We start from the raw sequence: 18,900 nt of genomic DNA on the forward strand, positions 1-18,900 counted from the left end.
AAGTTTCAAAATATCAATATTTAGCCCTATAATCACATTCGAAATACGACGTCCGATTACTGCGATAGCAGTCCAATTACTACGCACTCAACATGGAGTCAACAATTTGGCAACTTTGACCCCTAAATAACACTTCCGTCTGTTAACAGTTTGAGGATAAGCGCAATAAGTTTCGAAGGATATGGTATAAGATTTCGCAGTGTTTCGTCATTTATGAAACGGCTTTGAGCGAAATTCACTACCCTGTCCGAAAACTGTCACTAGATTTACTTGCACTGTGTGGTGTCGGCACGCCGGGTCTGCGAAATAAGGTATTTATCCGATAAATATCGGCGACTTAGGACTTTAACTCTGATACTAGACGATACATTGTCAAATTGAGGGTAAATGTCCGATGTATATCGGAGATTTCACCACCTAACAGATCCGACTACCTCTGTCCGACTGTAAGTTCAAAAATAGCATCCATGGCCGGTAGTCAAGAATACTGTATGTTTTACATTATTAGATTTATTCATGCACGAAATACATGTTTTACATGCAAAGCATTTGTTCATTAAATGTCCACACGAACTTTCATACACTACTATCGGGACTTCGTCGAGAGGGCCGATCGGATATCACCGTGCAGTTTGGGAGGGCCTTGCACGAATTACATTCTGTACAGGTAATACATTTTTACTTGGCGATCGATCGGGACTTGAACAGAGGACATATCGGACATCATCGGGAGTTTTGGCTGGTCTTGTATGAAATACATTCTTTACAACAATAGACGATACTGTCTTTTTTAAAAAGCGGGCAAATATCCACTATATCGGAGATTTCATCACTTTGTAGATCTGAGTAAGCCCGACTTCCTAAGTTCGAAACGAACTTCGAAAAATAGACGACACTATAGATTTGTCGAATCGCGAATAAATATTTTCCGATACATATCGGAGATTTCGCAACCTAACCCTTTCACCCCCAGTTCCCTGTATACAGGTCCAACTTTACCATAGAAAACAATGGATTTGGGACAAACCATGGCGGTGAAAGGGTTAAAGATCTGGCCAAGCTCGACTTACATGGTAACACCATAGACCCTCGAGGGTCTATGGTAACACATACAATCAGTCAATCCTTCCGTATCATTCACGAACCAAAAATTAATTTTAAGCGACTGGTAAAGAAAAACTATGTTTTAGAAACGTAGCGTTGAAGGATCGCAGGGTCACTCAGTGTCTCCAATTCAGTTCGGGGTCTGTACAAGCACAGTGACTCCCTTCGTGGAATCATACACAAAACGCAAACAACCAAATATGAACGATGTGTGGAGATGCTTTCATGATATCTTGGTTCAAATTAGTATGGTTTGATTTCAGTCGGGGAAAAATATTACTCGATGTCAGAAATATCGCTGTCCGAACTCTCCATAGTCGTCTTACAACGCGCTGAACTGTTTACAGAACTCCTTCAGCTGCAAGCTACAATCGTCTGTATCGCCGATGACGTCACGCACGCTCCTCCCATGAGCCCTTTCGCGCCCATGGAATTCCGAGCTCATTTCCATAAATGTCGTCTACTTCAATGTCTCTTTTCGTCGCTCCGTAGTCGTCGGCGCGTGCAATTATGTTGCAAATTTGAGCTGCATTTTATTCAAGGGTGATTTTGGAAGGGATAAACGGTCAATGTCGCTGGACTTAGGTTTCCCTTTAATATTGAGTGTAAAACGGTTTTCATGTAACTGAAAAGAAGGGAAGTAACATGGCATGCCTGATAATTAAAGGGCTTATTCCATCGCTAAAAATGTGTTAAATGTGAGACTTTGCCCCTTTTATATTGTTCCTTTTGGTATTTTACACGATGTGGCTTGGGTGTAGGGTGCAAAGCACTCAATGTTGTTGTGCTTGTCTTTGCCAAGGAGAATGAATGGGCCGGCCATAGTGCTAATGGACGTCAGCTACTTCTCAGAAGTTTTTGATCAAAAGACTTTAGAAGTAGGCGTTAAAAAACTGAGTATTTAATAGAGGTAAATAAAGTTCTGCAACACGTACTACCGTACCTCTCAGTTGTTACAAGAGAAAACTTCAGATTTGGGATAGTTGATTTATTATTTCCTTTCCTGATTCACCGATGTTTAAGTCTCGGCCATCATGGGGCCCCAGGGTCACTTGCCCACTAGTGTGAACTGATTTTACCATAATGCAAAGGAAAGAATAAGTGGTTAAATGTGGTGTGAAATAATAATAGGAGGATATTTCTAATATTACGAAGTGTGTTCAGCTGCCATTTGTTCGTTCACATGACATTCACTTTATACAAAGGATGCGGAGTGAACTCAACGAAATGCTTGGTGTTGCGCATCTTTGCCAATGGGCCCGAAGTCAAAGCATAGACAACTGCCATCATTGCCGTTGTCTGGTAGTGGTAAGGATCTGAAGGTCAGGAAAAGTAGCTACGATCAGAAGTTGCTGCAATTGTATGATTGGTTGAAGCAAACATTGGATGGAAAAGGTATGGTATTGTTGTTGCATGTCCAAGTGAGCCATTTTCAGAGATCTATGTTCATCTACATAACGTTGAAGCCGTGTGTGTCATGCAACTTGAATAGATTGGTTCAACTGGCTTTGGGAAACAGTTGCAGTTGATTAGTTTCAAAATCCATGATTAGTTTTACAATACTGAATTTAAAAGTCAACATAGCGTATCTGTCAATTTTGTTTGCAGGCATGCGATGCCGACTCTGAGTGTTACCAAGCTACATGTAGCAACAGTGGGTTCCAGAAAGGCAGTTGGTTTGAACTGTGACTCCAAAGAGAACTGGAAAAATTTTGTCATGAAGATATACACGTAATATATGACGCACTTAAGCCATGTTTAAATAAAAATGCATAAAAAAGACTATCCTGTGAGTGTGGGTGCTTTTCTGATGCTACCGACTGATGTGTGTATAACAAAATTAGCACAAAATTTACATATGCATTGTCATGCAAATGTGACGATGCTGTTTCAGATATTCCTGGGGAGAACTAGTCAGGAAATTTGTCAAGTCAAAAAAGGAAGTAAATTTTCTCACTGAAGTATGAACTAACCAATAACACGAATAAAGTGTATTCAATGATGAAACTGGCATTTTTTACCCTTTGGCGCAAGGATACAATAATCACACCAACTGAACTCCCATACAGCTGAGAATTCCTGTCAACTACATTAGCAAAGTGAAGTTTAGCTTCACGTTAGCCCCTGGTTCATTGAACAATAGGAGAGAGTATAACAGAATATCCACAGGGCAAACAGTGACACAGAACATTTGAGTACACTGGAGCTTTGGTTTTGATAAATGTGTGAGGCTACAATCATGTCATGCATTTTATTTTACAGAAAAAACAAGGCTTTAATTTAGCAAAATCTGACATGTGTTATTTATATCAAGAGTGGAGGAAAAGTGTTGAATTTGGATGAGTACAAAGGTACAACTGAGCTGACAGTGAAATAACCTTGCCAGAATCACCAAATTGATACATAATTCCTGCACTAGTGAAGTGCTAACATGACGTTAGTGCCCTGGTGACCCGACTGTATGTTGGCACTGCATTAATGCATCAGAAACAAAGTTCTGAGCTGTACTGTACTCTACACTTATAATTATGAGTATTTTTAGAGACTGCTTAGGAAAATTAATTCAAAGAATAAAGATTCCTTAATTGTCAAACATAAATTGGCATTAACTATCATATAGCAACCGTAATGGATTATGTTCCTTGACAAATAAAAGAAACCACAACAGTGTAAACTCACCTCTGGTGCGCATTTTATCTTTATTCCTGATTTGGGAAAGTACGCATTCAGTTTAGCAAGAGCTACTGTGTAGTCATAATTTTCCGACAGGACATGGAGCAGAGCCTGTAGAAGAAATAAGCACATCTTGTTAGATACCTCAACGCAGTGATGTTAACATGTAGTTCATCACACAGACATGAAGAGTGAAAAGGCATTATCTGTTATCAATAAGCTTGCCATCTTAACATACAACCAACAAGTCATCATTGATGACACAGTCCCCAGTTGTTAATGGTTACTTTGATCATCAAATATGATGAAGTGTTTCTGGACATATCACTCTAATTAGGAAAGTTCATTACATATGTAAAATGAAAATTAATTAATATGACACCACAAAGTGTCTTTATTCAATGTTAAAGCAATGTTAGCTTAACATCTTTACCAAGTTTCATGAAATTTGATGGACCATTTCTCGCAATATCAGCCTAATTAAAAAATTTGCAGCCATATTGGATCATATCATGAAACAAGTTGACATGCATATGAATGACATAGGTTAATGTCCTTGTACCACCTTTGAACAAGTCATTGACAATGGCATAGTCCCCACTTGTAATTGGGGAGTATAAGTCTTGATGGGGCAGGGAAATGTGGTCATTAAGAAGTATCACTGGAGTGTATATGTTGAGATCTATGGGCACATAGGTCTATGTCGTTGTTCCCAAATTGAAACACATGAGGCATGTCTAAGTTATGGTTCTTAATCGGGAAAAAAGATCAGCTGTATTGGCCAGCCAATAAATACATATGTGCATAATAAATGAGGTACAAGATGTGACATCTTAAGGTCTAATATCCTATCAAAATTGGAGGGTATAGAACTTGTGGTTACTGAGTTTTGAGTTATGCGTATATATGTATAATCAAGGTCAAAGGTCATCGAGGTCACGTGACATTTTGAAAAAAAAATTGTATTGCTAATTAATCCCTATATGCCAAAAATCAGACCTCTAGCTCTGTTTGCTTGCCCAAAAATAGACATGTGCATAATTAATGAGGTAAAGCGTGTGTTGTCATAAGGTCGCCCATCCTACTAAATATACAGGACATAGCACTTGTGGTTACTTGTTTATTGACAAAAACGTATATTTTAGGTAAAAGGTCATAGAGGTCACATGACATTTGATCAAAAAATTTCTATCCTATAGTTATCCCTATATACCAAAAATCAGAAATCCAGCTCTATTGGCTTGCTCAGAATTAGATATGTGCATAATTAATGAGGTACAGTATGTGGCATCATAAGGTCTTCCATCATACCAAATATGGAGGGTGTACCACTTGTGGTTACTGAGTTATGGACAAATATGTATATTTCAGGTCAAAGGTCATTGAGGTCACGTGACATCTTGTCAAAAGAATTGTATTGCTAAGTTATCCCTATACACCAAAAATCAGACCTCTAGCTCTACATGCCTCGCTCAAAATCAGATATGCACATAATTAATGAGGTACAATATTTGGCGTTATAAGGTGTCCCACAATACTATACATGAAGGGTGTAGCACTTGTGGTTACTGAGTTATGGACAAATATGTATATTTGAGGTCAAAGGTCACTGACGTCACGTGATATTTCGTCAAAAAAATTGTATTGCTAAGTTATCCCTATATACCAAAAATCAGACCTCAAGCTCTATTGGCTTGCTCAAAATTAGATATGTGCATAATTAATGAGGTACAATATGAGGTGTCATAAGGTGTCCAATCATACCATTTATGAAGGGTGTACCACTTTTGGTTACTGAGTTATGGATAAATATGTATATTTGAGGTAAAAGGTCACCAAGGTCAAGTGACATTTTGTCAAAAAAATTGTATTGCTAAGTTATCCCTATATACCAAAAATCAGACCTCCAGCTCTATTGGCTCGCTCAAAATTATATATGTGCATAATAAATGAGGTTCAATATGTGGCGTCATAAGGTGTCCCATCATACCATATATAAAGGGTGTAGCACTTGTGGTTACTGAGTTATGGACAAATATGTATATTTGAGGTCAAAGGTCACCGAGGTCACGTGACATTTTGTCAAAATGTCTGAGATATCTGCGTGAACGCAGGGACATGACCAAATCTATAAGTCCCCTGGACTTCATCAGTGGGGCTAAAAACTGTGTCACTGCATCCTTTTTGCAATATGACTACGATGAGAAACTAAATTTTTATTTTACTTGGCCTCACGCAGAACTGACTTATGGCGAATACATGGGAGTCTATGGAGGTGTAAACTAAAAAGTCCTCACACACGGCCAAATTTGATTGCATTGTGAAACAAATCGACATGCATCTGTATGGGGTAGGGTACTATCCTTGTGCAAAGTTTGAAAGAAATTGATCAGGGCATGTCTGAGATATCTGCGTGAACGGACGGACGCACGCACGCACGGACATGACCCGATCTATAAGCTTTGAATAAAATCGGTTGAGATATGCCTGAGTTATGGCTCTGTACATGAAAAAATCGTAATAAAATGGCCGCATGGCAGAAATATTGGATCGTATCACAAAACAAATTGACGCGCATATGTATGACATATGAAGTAATCCTTGTACCAAGCTTGAATGAAATCGCTCCAGGCATCTCTGAGATATATGCGTGAGCAGACGGACGCATGGATGCATGGACGGACGGACATGACCAAACCTATAAGTCCCCCCCGGACGGTGTCCGTGGGGACTAATAAAAATCATCCTCACACTGCGATACGTAAATGCAATTTTCTCTGTTGTAGTTTTTATCGGTAATGTCATCCATTTTACGATAACAAGCACCGAATCAAAGTGAAATGAAAGTTTGTAGACAACAATTTTTGTGTTTAGAAACAATAATAGTTTGGCGTTATAATTAGTAAATACTCATCAGTGTTCTCCCCAGGATCAAGCCAAAGCATAACAACTAATTTGCATAATCATTTGCATATCCATTAATTTATATTTGCATATGGACATAAGCTTGCACATGCACCCACACGTACATGTACACTCGCAACAAAATGCAATGGTAACACACAAGTATGCAGTTCGAACATCATGGAAACTCTTTAATACACACTTAAATAAATCACCACAGTATTGTAATTACAATTGCAATTAAAACTTTCATCCCCAGTTCCCTGTATACAGGTCCAACTTTACCATAGAAAACAATGGATTTGGGACAAACCATGGTGGTGAAAGGGCAATTAAAACAAAAGATTCAAACAGTAACTGGAAGTTCAGATTGAAAGCAAGAAATGGTTCATATTCCATGTTCCCACAAAGTATCAAGGATGTGAATGTTTACACTGTACTTTCTTTGTGCTTTGATTTGTAACAACTTTAATCTTAAACTTTGGCACCAGTTCCCCCCTGGTAGCCTGTGAAAAATAAAGCTGTACAGAAACGTCTTGGGTCGCGTTACCGAAACGACTTTGGGCTGAACTTGAGTGGCTGAAACGACTAGGTGTCGTAACATCTAGAAACCATTACGGACTTTGTTATTTTGCCGTAGAACTGAGCATTTCGATGCTGATAGGCTGAATAAATTACAGTTTTATTAAAAACAGTCTCAATGTCGAGATACAAGAATAAGTGCGAGCTGATTTTGTAAAACTCCTTCCCCCATCTTGTTTCTACTGTTGTCCGGTTACTTTGAAATTGGCTCAGTTACATTTTAATCCATACCAAGCACCTTAGTGTGCCAAAAGAGCAAAGTATTGGGTAAAAAGCTTTTGTTTACGTGGTTTTGAGAGCCCTAGCCATTTTGACCTTCTGTCGTGGTCATTTAGATCCACTGATAAACCTTCCCTACAGTATTCAGGAGGGAAACTTGTAAACGTGTCTCGACTGATAACGTCTAACATGTCTGAGTTCATACCTTTGCTGATAATTCGGTCACTGATCCAAATAAAGTATAATGTGTTGCTCGGCAGAAGTACAACATGGCCGATCGGCACGTCCAATTTGTCATCAGCGATCTTTGCCTCACGTGGATCAAAGAGCATTCAATTTTTTTTGGTAAAACAAGAACGATTAACAAATATTTAGAACTAGTCTTTAGTGTCGTTGCAAACCTGAAGCCCGAGCATTCACTTCCTGAGTTACAGTATGGCTTCCTCCTGGTATAACTTGTATGCCCCTCTAGAGTGAAACACTGTACTTTTGCCTTAACTTTCCTCAATAATGCTGTCAATATACATGTAACATAGAAAAATATATTGACTGGGGTGTCCCTAACACAAAGATATCACCATTATGAGAATGTGCCGACGTGGACATCGTAGCACGAAATAAGCCGCCAATCTGACAGGCTAGGTCACATGGTCTAGGTCATGGTGCAATGTTATATGAAAAGTGCAGTTCATTGTCTCGAGTTAGTGCCATTTTCTCTTGCGCGAAAATAAATACATTTTGAGTTGCTTTCTTACAAGTTTATTTTAATTATATTTTTGTCACGATGCATTCTTGAGCTTGCTGTACACTGTTTATCGCACAGCTTGAATAGAATCGCAGGGTCAACTGCCAAACCGCTTCACTACCGGTCCATCGAACAACGTCCCGAACACAAAATGAACTCTGAAAGAATTACAAAATTCTCTTCAGCAATGTCAACCCAAATTAGGAACAGTCTGAGTCAATCAGTAGTCAAAATCTGCCTCCTAAAATCGTAGCGTGTCAATAACAAGGTTGTCACACTTGTGTCAACAGCTAACTAGCTATTGACACATGCGTGGCAATAGACACTCGATATTTAAAACGTCATCAAAGAAGAGGGAAGTTGCGAAGTTGAAGTGACTAGGGTATCTGGGTCCAGGTGACTACAAATAGCGACAAGAGGGTGTGAATTACTCGGGTCGAAATGGATATGGGTCCCGTTTACACGGATGCCAATAGACAAACTTGGAATCTCTTGTGTATGAAAAAATAAAGGTGATTTTTTTACGCTTTTCATGTATTCTATTGAAAGTGCTCTTACATGTCGGTAATTCATATTACAGTATAGTACCAGGCTATGCCCTTATATGTTTTGATGTTGATCAAAAGACGATGGTGACAATATCAAGAAAAATCCAAGAGGGGGGACTTAACCCAAGGGAAGAAAGTGATGGTAAGATGGAAGGAGTCCTGGGCCAAGAACTGGGAGTTACTATCTGCAAGTGTCATTGCCACATCTGATGACGAGAAAGCTTTAAGGCATTAGAAGTGAGGCTTGCCAAAGATCAGGAAAATGCAGAACCAGAAGTCAGTGAAAATGGCAGCCCAGAAGAGGTAAATACCTAAAGGAATCATCTATTACATCTCTATACATGAATAAACACATTAAAACATATTAATAATGGAACTGAATAAATTGCAGCTGGTAAGTTTAACACTTTCTATTCCGTTTTGCAGAACATGCACACTTAGAGGAAGCATTACACAACATGGACATTATGTGGTACCGGTACATGTAGTAATTTATGAAAACCAGTTCATTTAAGGAAGTATCTCTTCCTCTCCTTAGGTTCAGCCTCAACAGGTGCCCATCCAGCCGCAACCAGAGACCTCCCAGCCACAACTGGTCCCTGTTCATCCGCAACAAAACAAGAAACAAAGAAAAGGCAAGAAGAACAAAAAGAAAGCTCCAAAGAAGACACGTGAACAGGTTAGTAAATTTTATACATCTTAGAAGAAAGCGCCAATACAAACACTGCAGGAACGGCAGAAAGCAGACCCGAAAAATGAAAAATAGCCAATAAAGTCAGGGTGAATCGTTATATTTTCACGTTTTCCCTTTTTGTGTATTGCTTTTTCATCAAACATGCATGCTGCTGAGGATCCTAGAAAACATGTGCATTTTCCCCCAACAGAGATTTCATCGTTGAATTTTTTTTTGTGCAGGCATTTCCTCATTGAGTAATTTTAAACAACAACTTATGGTTAAAACTTTTACATGTTTCTCTCCATAGGCAACTATTGAAGCCTCCGGCGAGCCAGCTCAACCTGATGCCGATGAGATACCCGAGGATATACCAGCCATAGAAACCAATAGCGAACACCTCACTGACGGCCAGCTGATAGCGTTCAACGATTTGATGAACGTGGGCGACCAGCAAATTGGAAAATGCTGTGAGCCATGTTCGAAAAGGGATGCTGACATGGAAGTAATGAAGAAGACAAAGTTACTTAAATGTCTACGAAGATAACACAACTACAAGACACCGTATCCAGACAACAACCTGCAGTCACAGCACCATCACCAACACATGACCAGCCGCCACCAGTCACCGTCCATCCGCAACCAGTCATCGTCAAGCCGCAGCAAGTTCCCGTTCAGCCGCAACAAGGCCTAGACCAGCCACAACTAGTCCCTGTCGTCCCGCTTCCTCAACGTGTGCAGCCACCTCTCATCAAACCGCCAGCGAACAGATCAACAGATCAACCAAGTGAACTTGAACTTTTCCGGGATGGCAAAATTTCAAAAGAAACTGGAGACGCCTTGCGTGCAGTCACTCTTCACAGAGAAAATTTTGTGAAGAGGTTAGTCTTTGCTGGTTTTTCAAAAGAAGAGCGACTGGGAAAGAATGTGACAAAAGATGCTATTGAGTCCCACACGAGTTGGAATGGTGGAGCGAGCAGTCTTCCATGAATATCGCGAACCGCCAGCAGAAATGGACAGGGCGTGGAAGAGATGTATTAGCAGTATTAACGCAGCGCTACGTAATGAGCTGATTTATCATGACAAGAAGATATCAGATTCATCTGACAACATTCAACAGTGAACTTTATTTCGTTTCTGTAGCCAGCAATTTTTTTAAAGAAATTCTCCTTATATTGTTTAGTTTTTTCAAGATTTTTAATTGTAATTTTTAAGTGCAGACACTGCCTACAGAAATTCCCAACGGTTGTTGCTTTATTAATAAAAAAAGAAACGGAAAATGAATTCTTGTCGTTTCTTAATGTTAGCGGAGTGTGTGCATGTGTAATATTCGCGGTGACTTTTTTCTCCTTGCGTACGGCATACGCATTCGTCTGCTAAAATTGCGTATTGGCTGTATTTGAGTGCGTAATTTCATTTCCACACTCGATTGATGATAAAAACTGACTGCAAAATACAATGTGCCGTTCAATAAACCTATACTACATATTCGGATTGTACGATGTAAGATCATTTTAATGAAAACAGTTCAACGAACAACTTGAACAACTGGGCAAACATGCTTGTTTCAAACATGCTGAAACGTAACAGCAAAGGGTATACATGCGACCGTCAAAACACATCGGGCAACCCAAAAGTTAGAGTTATGGCAGCTTATCCAGACAGTTCGAATCTGCAGTGTTCAAAATTTATCAGGATTCCGACGAGCTCTAGCGATGAAAATCTCCCTGGCATGGTTCTTAGAACGGCACTCTCTTTATCATCAGAGACTGACTGGGCCCTCTCTGTGAAACGCTGTAGTACTTTTTGTGAATGTAGCGACCCTGATGCATCTCTGTGATTTTGAGATGCCTTTTGACGGCGGATTTCTGTACATCAGCCGAACCACGGGTAAATGCATTCCGCTTTCTATCTTTTTCACATAATTGGCAGTACAGCAGTGTCTTGTTGTTGATTACATCAAAACGTAACCATGGATATTCAGTCTTCCACTGCTCTTGGTAGCCTGCGTGTGGTTGTGGACGGGATTTTTTGGTAACCGGTACATTATAAGTCATCACTGCTCACGGTTTCACTATGGCGCTGATCCCCTGTTGTTGTATCGGCGACAACAGGACAATACGTCGTGGATTCCGACACAGGTTCAATTTCACTGCGCTTCTCCGTGTTCTCCATGTTGGGTTGCCCAGTAGTGTCTTTCGATTGACCCTCTAGATCTGAATCATTTTTTCATGGACTCGTAGAGCAAAGTTGAAAGAAAACAGAGTTGTTTGCTTCGACGCCATGCTGCATGTGTGCTTTGATCAAATTTGGGGACAGTGAGACGCGATGAGAGAGCACATTGGCATTTAATTTGTTGCAACATTTCTGTCAATCACTCACGTTGTGTCATAAGTTTCAGAAACTATCGCTCGCCTGTAAATTAGCAATGTAATTCATAGGCACAGCTGACATGATAACGTGCCTTTGAACTACGATGCCGATTTTTTCAGACCACGCCCAGAGAATCCGAAACGTTCCACACAAAATGAGTGATTGACAGAAATGTGTTGCAACAAATTTAATGTCAAGCGGGCACTCATCTCGTCTGGTTGTCGCCAAAGCAAAGTCGCGGGGAGTGCTTTCGGAAACATTATACTGTTATCTTTTGCGTATAGAAAACGCATAACAATGAAAAAAATGCGTAGAGAGTCAATTTCAATGCGTAAATACGCACGTTTTTTGCGTAAACGCGAACTCTGTGTAATATTTGTTGTAAATTTGTTAAATAAATGTATGCAAATGGTGCAAATGTAGTGAAATGAATGGAAAATATAGGTCTTATATACTTGTCCAATTGCCAGCAGGAGCCATTGCTGGTGCAGATTTCGCTGGTATGCACGGTAGGTAACAGCGCTATTTAACAGACTCGGCCAGCGAGTTACAGGCTGACAATTTACTTGAATTTCATTTTCTGTCAAATGGAAAAACAAAACAAACCCCGGCAGTCTAACGCATTGAACAATAAGACCATATAGCTCAGCGTATAGGGGTAATCATAGGGTAGTCAATGCTGAGTAAAAATTGGCCATGCCGATCTGGATGTTTTCCCAGGCGTAGAGACGTGTAGATAGTTCGATGACCTTTCTTTATTCTTCAATTTTCTTGTAAACAGTTTGATGACCTTTGCCATTCCAATCCCAATAATTTGCTGTATTCTTTGTTTCATCAATCAGAGGCGTCTTCTGTGCTCTCACTATAGCCGACAGCCTTTCCCAATTGTTAGTAAATTAATGAATTTTCTGTATTACTATTTTATATTCAATTTAACTTTCTGGGTCTCTGTCTGCATTCTATTTTACAGTGCAGTCCCCACAGAGCCCGTCACATGTGCTGGAACAATGCGTGCCTTAACAAAGCATTACCGTAAAATTCCCAATTGAAGCCGCGGCTTGTATTAGAAACATTTTTGAGAGACCCTGGGATCACGCACTGAAGTCCCGGTGCGGCTTCAATTACGTACATTTCCTGTGTTTCGATATTTTCTCAATGCTCACCAAGCACTGCAGGGGCAATCGCTATTGTTATGCAAATTAGTACCAATGAATTCTGCGTGAATAAATTACCCACATAAAAAGCCCCTACCCTAGTGTAACTCCAATATAGAAACGTTAGGAGAGTGTATTTGGTCGTTAAACTTGGTAAAATTCCTTTTAGATAACAAGGAAACTATTAAAAGATGTTAAAACAATGGGAACTGGAGTTCCCTTGACAGCATCGTAAGGAAAATGACACGTTTTTCCAGTACTTTCTTGATTCTCTGACCCTGCTGACCCCCGTCCCCTAAATAGAATAGTCTCACTAAGGTCGGCCATGTTGACTGCATGACATGCATACATGTCTTTGTTTCATGTTTTGGGGTTTTTGGACGCTGGAATTTCACAAAAATGTCACTTCTGTATTCAGAGATTGTACAATCAATTTCTTTGGACGTGTAAGTCGATTTTGAAAGCGATAGAAGATCAAATGGTTTTGAAAAAAATCGTGCATAAAATTAGCATAAATTAAGCGTCCATGGCAGATGGGTCCCCTTGATTTACAGCTGTCTTGTGTTGCCGAACCGGTGGCTCATACTCGGATAGTGCAATAAAGGCAAGTGAATGACCTTTGGTAACTTTACTGGCATGTTTTTGTGAACTGTTTTGTGGTCAAATTTTATTTCTCATGATCAAAAACGGAACGTGTACAAGCTTATATGCACCCACGATGGTCATTCAGCAGCCACAGTACAGTATAGCCCAGGCAGTTCATTATGTCAATATGATGCAGGTGGTGTTGTTGTAGGTCAGGCATCGGTAAGGGTACGTGGGTATTGAAGAAAACTACGTATTTGAAACATGGTATCTCAATCTCTCAACTAAATTAACTTGTACACAAACACCGTTGTTTCAAAATTGTTGTGCATCAGGTAATTGACTATGGCGGTGTTTACCACACTGACAAAAACTTCGGCCGTGTTCAAACATACACACAAACGTGCCGATACATGTGGCATTGTTTGTACTTATGTTATTATCAATCACAAAATGCACAATGGTAGTAGTGTTAAAAAGGAACTTTTTATTGGGTATTTTTTCTGTAAGAAAGACACCTGTCAATCATTAGCACAAGTCAATGAGGCAACGTTAGCCAACTGGTGTGAATTTCAGCATTCATTGTTTCATGATGGGCTCAGAGAAGGGGTGCGGCTTCTATAATGGTACAATTCAAAAACCCAAAATGGGCAAACAATGAGCCAAGACAATGTTTCAAAGTCAGGGTGCGGCTTCAATTAGAGGTGCCGCCTCAATTGGGAATTTTACGGTATATGCAGTTGAAAGACTCATCTGTGCCAGTACAATGTAGGCACAAAAAACGCACTTTTGGGCATCCTTGCAACGTCACTGTGCTGGCATTGTTGCAACGATGCAACACATTCATACCTCGACCTTGAATGTAGGGCTGAGAGGAGCACTGTTGCATGTGCATGTAAGTTTGGGTTATTGGGGTTGACAAAAGTTTCTTTCTTGTGGACAAAACTTACAACAAGTGAAGGTTTGACTAGGACTGGGTTTTGCCCTTACCAGCTCAGCGAAACTTTGACCCATTTGCTAATTGGGTGGGAGGTGGGAGGTACATGTCATGCAAGGAGGTCAGAAAGGACGTTTCATCGTTTTACTCCCTTGTACCATATCAACCCTTTTTGATATAATCTAGGTGAGGTGGTGTCACATCTGCAACGACAGTAATTTATGTACCATAATTCTACAAGGCGCACACACTCTCATATGATCCTTTTTCCTCTTTTGATGGTTGAAACAATTTTCATACAGGACGATTGAAGCACAAAAATTGTGACTTAGGTTCTGCCTTTATATGCCTTGCTCCATTCACAGTCCCTCCCGAGCATGTCCCCCCAAATTTAAATAATTTCACACGCAGAGCGTCTCTATTAGCTCTTTTTCAACCCAGCCATCACTGTTAGTGGCACTAATAAAATGAATAATATGAGTGGTGTTAACTGACCATGTTCAAAAACAAAATATCCAACTCCACCAAAACATAACTTTGCATTTTGGGCAGCAGTGCCTGACTTTTTGCTATGTTACCAATAGCTACAAGTTTACATAAAAGTTCGAAGGGTGAAAGATTGTGCAACAGTACAAGTTGATTGAATTTTTTAGGTCAAAAGACCCGTTTTTGGCTAAGTTACGATTGACAAAATCTCACTGAAGTTTTGATATACCCCTTGGATATTCCATACGAAACATATTACATGTAAATGACCAATATGGAACTCACAGTAGAGAAAGTCGATTGTACTGCAAACAATGTAAACGACAATGTAATCATACAGACTTCAGGGACACCACATAAATTTTCATTGCTACCGCTGACAAGAGTGCCTCTTGAAATAATTTACACCCTTGGTGTTTAGCTGTTAGTTTTCATTTAAGCCTGTGTACAAAGTGAAACGTACATACAAGATCACTGCAGCATTCTTTGTTGGGAAGCATTTCAGACGAGGAATTTGGACATCTGATCCTTTGCCTCAAGATTTGGAGCATGGGAGTTTTTATTAGAAACCCAATGAAAATATCAGTGCTGTCATTTTATCCCTTGCTGATCTTATCCCCACGCAGGTGCATGAGATCCAACTTGGTTTCTATTCATAAAACGGCCCAGATATCTACTACAGGAACCTGAAGACAATTTCTGGCATGGTAATTGGAATGTGCAACTTTGAAAAGTTACGCATTTTATACTGTCTGTCACGTGGGGGTGTCTTTAGACCTCATTTCTGTCATGTATAGACTTGCAGGCATTGAACAATTGAGTATTTCTCTTGAACCTCTTTCGCCTCTAAGTCAGACAAGTCATTGACAATGACATAGTCCCAACTTGTAATAGGAGTATTAGTCTTGATTGGGCAGGGAAATGTGGTCATTAAGAAGTATAACTAGAGCGTATATATTGAGATCTATGGGCACATAGGTCTATGTCGTTGGTCCCAATTTGAAACACATGAGGCATGTCTAAGTTATGGTTCTAAATCGGGAAAAAAGATCAGACCTCTAGCTGTATTGGCCAGCCATGAAATACACAAGCGCATAATAAATGAGGTACAAGATGTGACATCTTAAGGTCTAATATCCTATCAAAATTGGAGGGTATAGAACTTGTGGTTACTGAGTTATGCATATATATGTATAATCAAGGTCGAAGGTCCTCAAGGTCATGTGATATTTTGAAAAAAAAAATTGTATTGCTAATTAATCCCTATATGCCAAAAATCAGACCTCTAGCTCTATTCGCTTGCCCAGAATTAGATATGTGCATAATTAATGAGGTAAAGCGTGTGTTGTCATAAGGTCGCCCATCCTACTAAATATAAAGGACATAGCACTTGTGGTTACTTATTTATCGACATAAACGTATATTTCAGGTAAAAGGTCATCGAGGTCACATGACATTTTGTCAAAAAACTTCTATATTTATCCTATATTTAACCAGATATGAACTGTAAATGCTCACGTGTTTCATTTTATATTGCAGTTATGTGTAAATTTGAACCTTTGCCACATGTTTGCAACTTGGTTGAAATAATTATGATCAAGATAATAAACAATATTCACCACAGATTCACCTCTGAAGGTCATTAAGTATTCAAATATGTAATTAGCTGAAATTAAAATAATTGATTTCTTTGACTGCTATCATTGTATCACCACTTTATATATAGCAAGTGTAATTAATTGCCTTTGATCAAGTCCTTCAAACTATATATTCCAAACTTTGAAAGCTTATTAGATATGCAAACTATAAATTAGCTGACATGAAAACTTAAGTGCGAAATGATTCCAATATTGGTATAACCAGGTATAATCATCAATGTACATAGCATGTTATGCCAACTTTGATCAAATAAATCCAAGTATATATCCCTAATTAGGAAAGTTAATTAAATACACACATTAGGAATTGGCTGAAGCAAAAATGCTTAATGCTTTTCAATAATGTTAGCCTACATAATAGTATCTTTAATGTACATAGCAAGTTTCATCAATTTTGGTTATGTAAATTCAAATATATATCCCTAATTTCAAAAATTCATTAAATATGCAAATTAGGAGCTGGATGAAGTAAAAATGCTTAATGACTTTCAATAATGTCGTATCGTAGCACCTTTAATGTACATAGCAAGTTTTGTCAACTTTGGTTTAGTCAATACAGATAAATATCCCTGATTATGAAAGTTCATTAAATATGCAAATAAGGAATTGGCTAAAGTTTAAATGCTTAGTTACTTTCAAAAATGTTCTATCATAGTATCTTTAATGTGCATAGCCAGTTTCATCAACTTTGGTCTCGTCGATTCAGATAAATACCCTTAATTAGGAAAGTTCATAAAATATGCAAATTAGGAATTGGCTGATGTAAAAATGCTGAATTATATTTAATAATGTTCTATCATAGTATCTTCAATGCACATAGCAAGTTTCATCAATTTTGGTCATGTAACTTCAAATATATATCCTTAATTTCAAAATTTATTAAATGTGCAGTGTTTTGCCCAGGAATTGTAAAGGTGGGACACAGTGTCCCATGATTGTTAAAATAGGGGGACACTGAGTTACAATAGGGGTCAATGTGTGAGCGAAGAACGCAAAGCAAAGTAAAGTCACCAAGGCAGAAAGGTATTGTAAACATGTAGGGCTGTTGTTTTCCATCGAAAATTTGATATCATAAATACATACATTCATTTTAAAATTAAGATTGCTGGACGTCTCCTATAATGGTTTGTGGCAAAGTCATTTTAACTGGTTGTATTTACAGTTTCGAATTGTAAAAAAAGACATCATCATAATAAAATCAATTCATGCGTATTTTTCTTTTATGGTGATTCTTGCCAGTGACTGCATTACATGTGTTAACAGAAATAAAGAAGATGTTTCATTACGCTTATGACTCCAGAACTAGAAGTGGTTGAAGACAATAGTTTAATGCACATTGTAACCTGGGTTTTTATCATTACTGCTATAAAGTTCTCTTCTTTTTATAATTGCTCCAATGACTGACAATTTTCCCTGAAAATTGCAAAAAATAAAGTTTGAAGACAAAAATATCTGAGAGAACTCCTTGATCCTCATGATAGCAATAGCACATTGCCATAAAGCTGTTTTGACAAGCTAGGTGGTTCTGTTAAGATCAGCTACAATCGAGCTAGGGGGTCTTGACTATATAAGGAATTCAGCATGGTGACCTCGATCTCTCTGGCCTGCAGACGATCGGAGAGTTGTATGAGATTCCTTCTGGGGAAATTTAAGGCAAATTACTACTTTGAAAGTCAGGGATATAGTGTTTCAACGAAATTGTGGGGCTGATGATATTTTTAGGTGAAGTCATGAGCTTCCAGTACACCAAAATACACGTACAGTCAATTCCGTTTGATGCCATGTGACCGGGCTAGTATAGTGACTGAAAATTTGATTCTCCGTACTTCACTGTATTACTACATGTATTTACAAGTAAAAGTTTCATTCAAAGTTGGTGGTCAATAAAATTTGCTTTGTGAAAAGTTTGTTGTTCTTTACATGCCTTCCGCTTCCAAAATCATTGCCTGGTTATCGGGATCGTACGTGGCCTGGTATTTGAGTCTGTCCCCAAGGCTGCAGGGCTCAGTGGACGCACATCGCCTTGCTCATACCCTGAATCGTTAACTGTAACAGACTAACTGATTTTCCAATAGTGTTTACATTGTGACGAAAAAAATAGACTAAATTTTAAATGTTTCATTGTCTCACAGGAGAAGAAATAACTGTACAGGCTATCAAGTATGTAATTTGGTAGCTAAAAAAGTAGTCTCTCTGTGGACGCTGGACTTACAATTCTAGCCCTGATTTTAGTGCGTCCCTGTGACCCATGTCCGGTAT

At 38.9% G+C, this 18,900-nt stretch overlaps 1 protein-coding gene across 2 annotated transcripts in view; it reads right to left on the reverse strand.

Moving 5' to 3' along the window:
- The window catches only part of LOC139147938 (uncharacterized), an 83,339-nt gene that overhangs the window by 21,918 nt on the left and 42,521 nt on the right, over positions 1 to 18,900 (reverse strand). For both annotated transcript variants that reach the window (XM_070719174.1, XM_070719173.1), the window contains exon 3: positions 3,784 to 3,888. In XM_070719174.1, coding sequence (XP_070575275.1) covers positions 3,784 to 3,888 — 105 coding nt within the window. The remainder of the gene's footprint in view (positions 1 to 3,783; positions 3,889 to 18,900) is intronic.

The sequence above is a fragment of the Ptychodera flava genome, chromosome 13, assembly GCF_041260155.1.
Source record: "Ptychodera flava strain L36383 chromosome 13, AS_Pfla_20210202, whole genome shotgun sequence".
NCBI lineage: Eukaryota > Metazoa > Hemichordata > Enteropneusta > Ptychoderidae > Ptychodera > Ptychodera flava.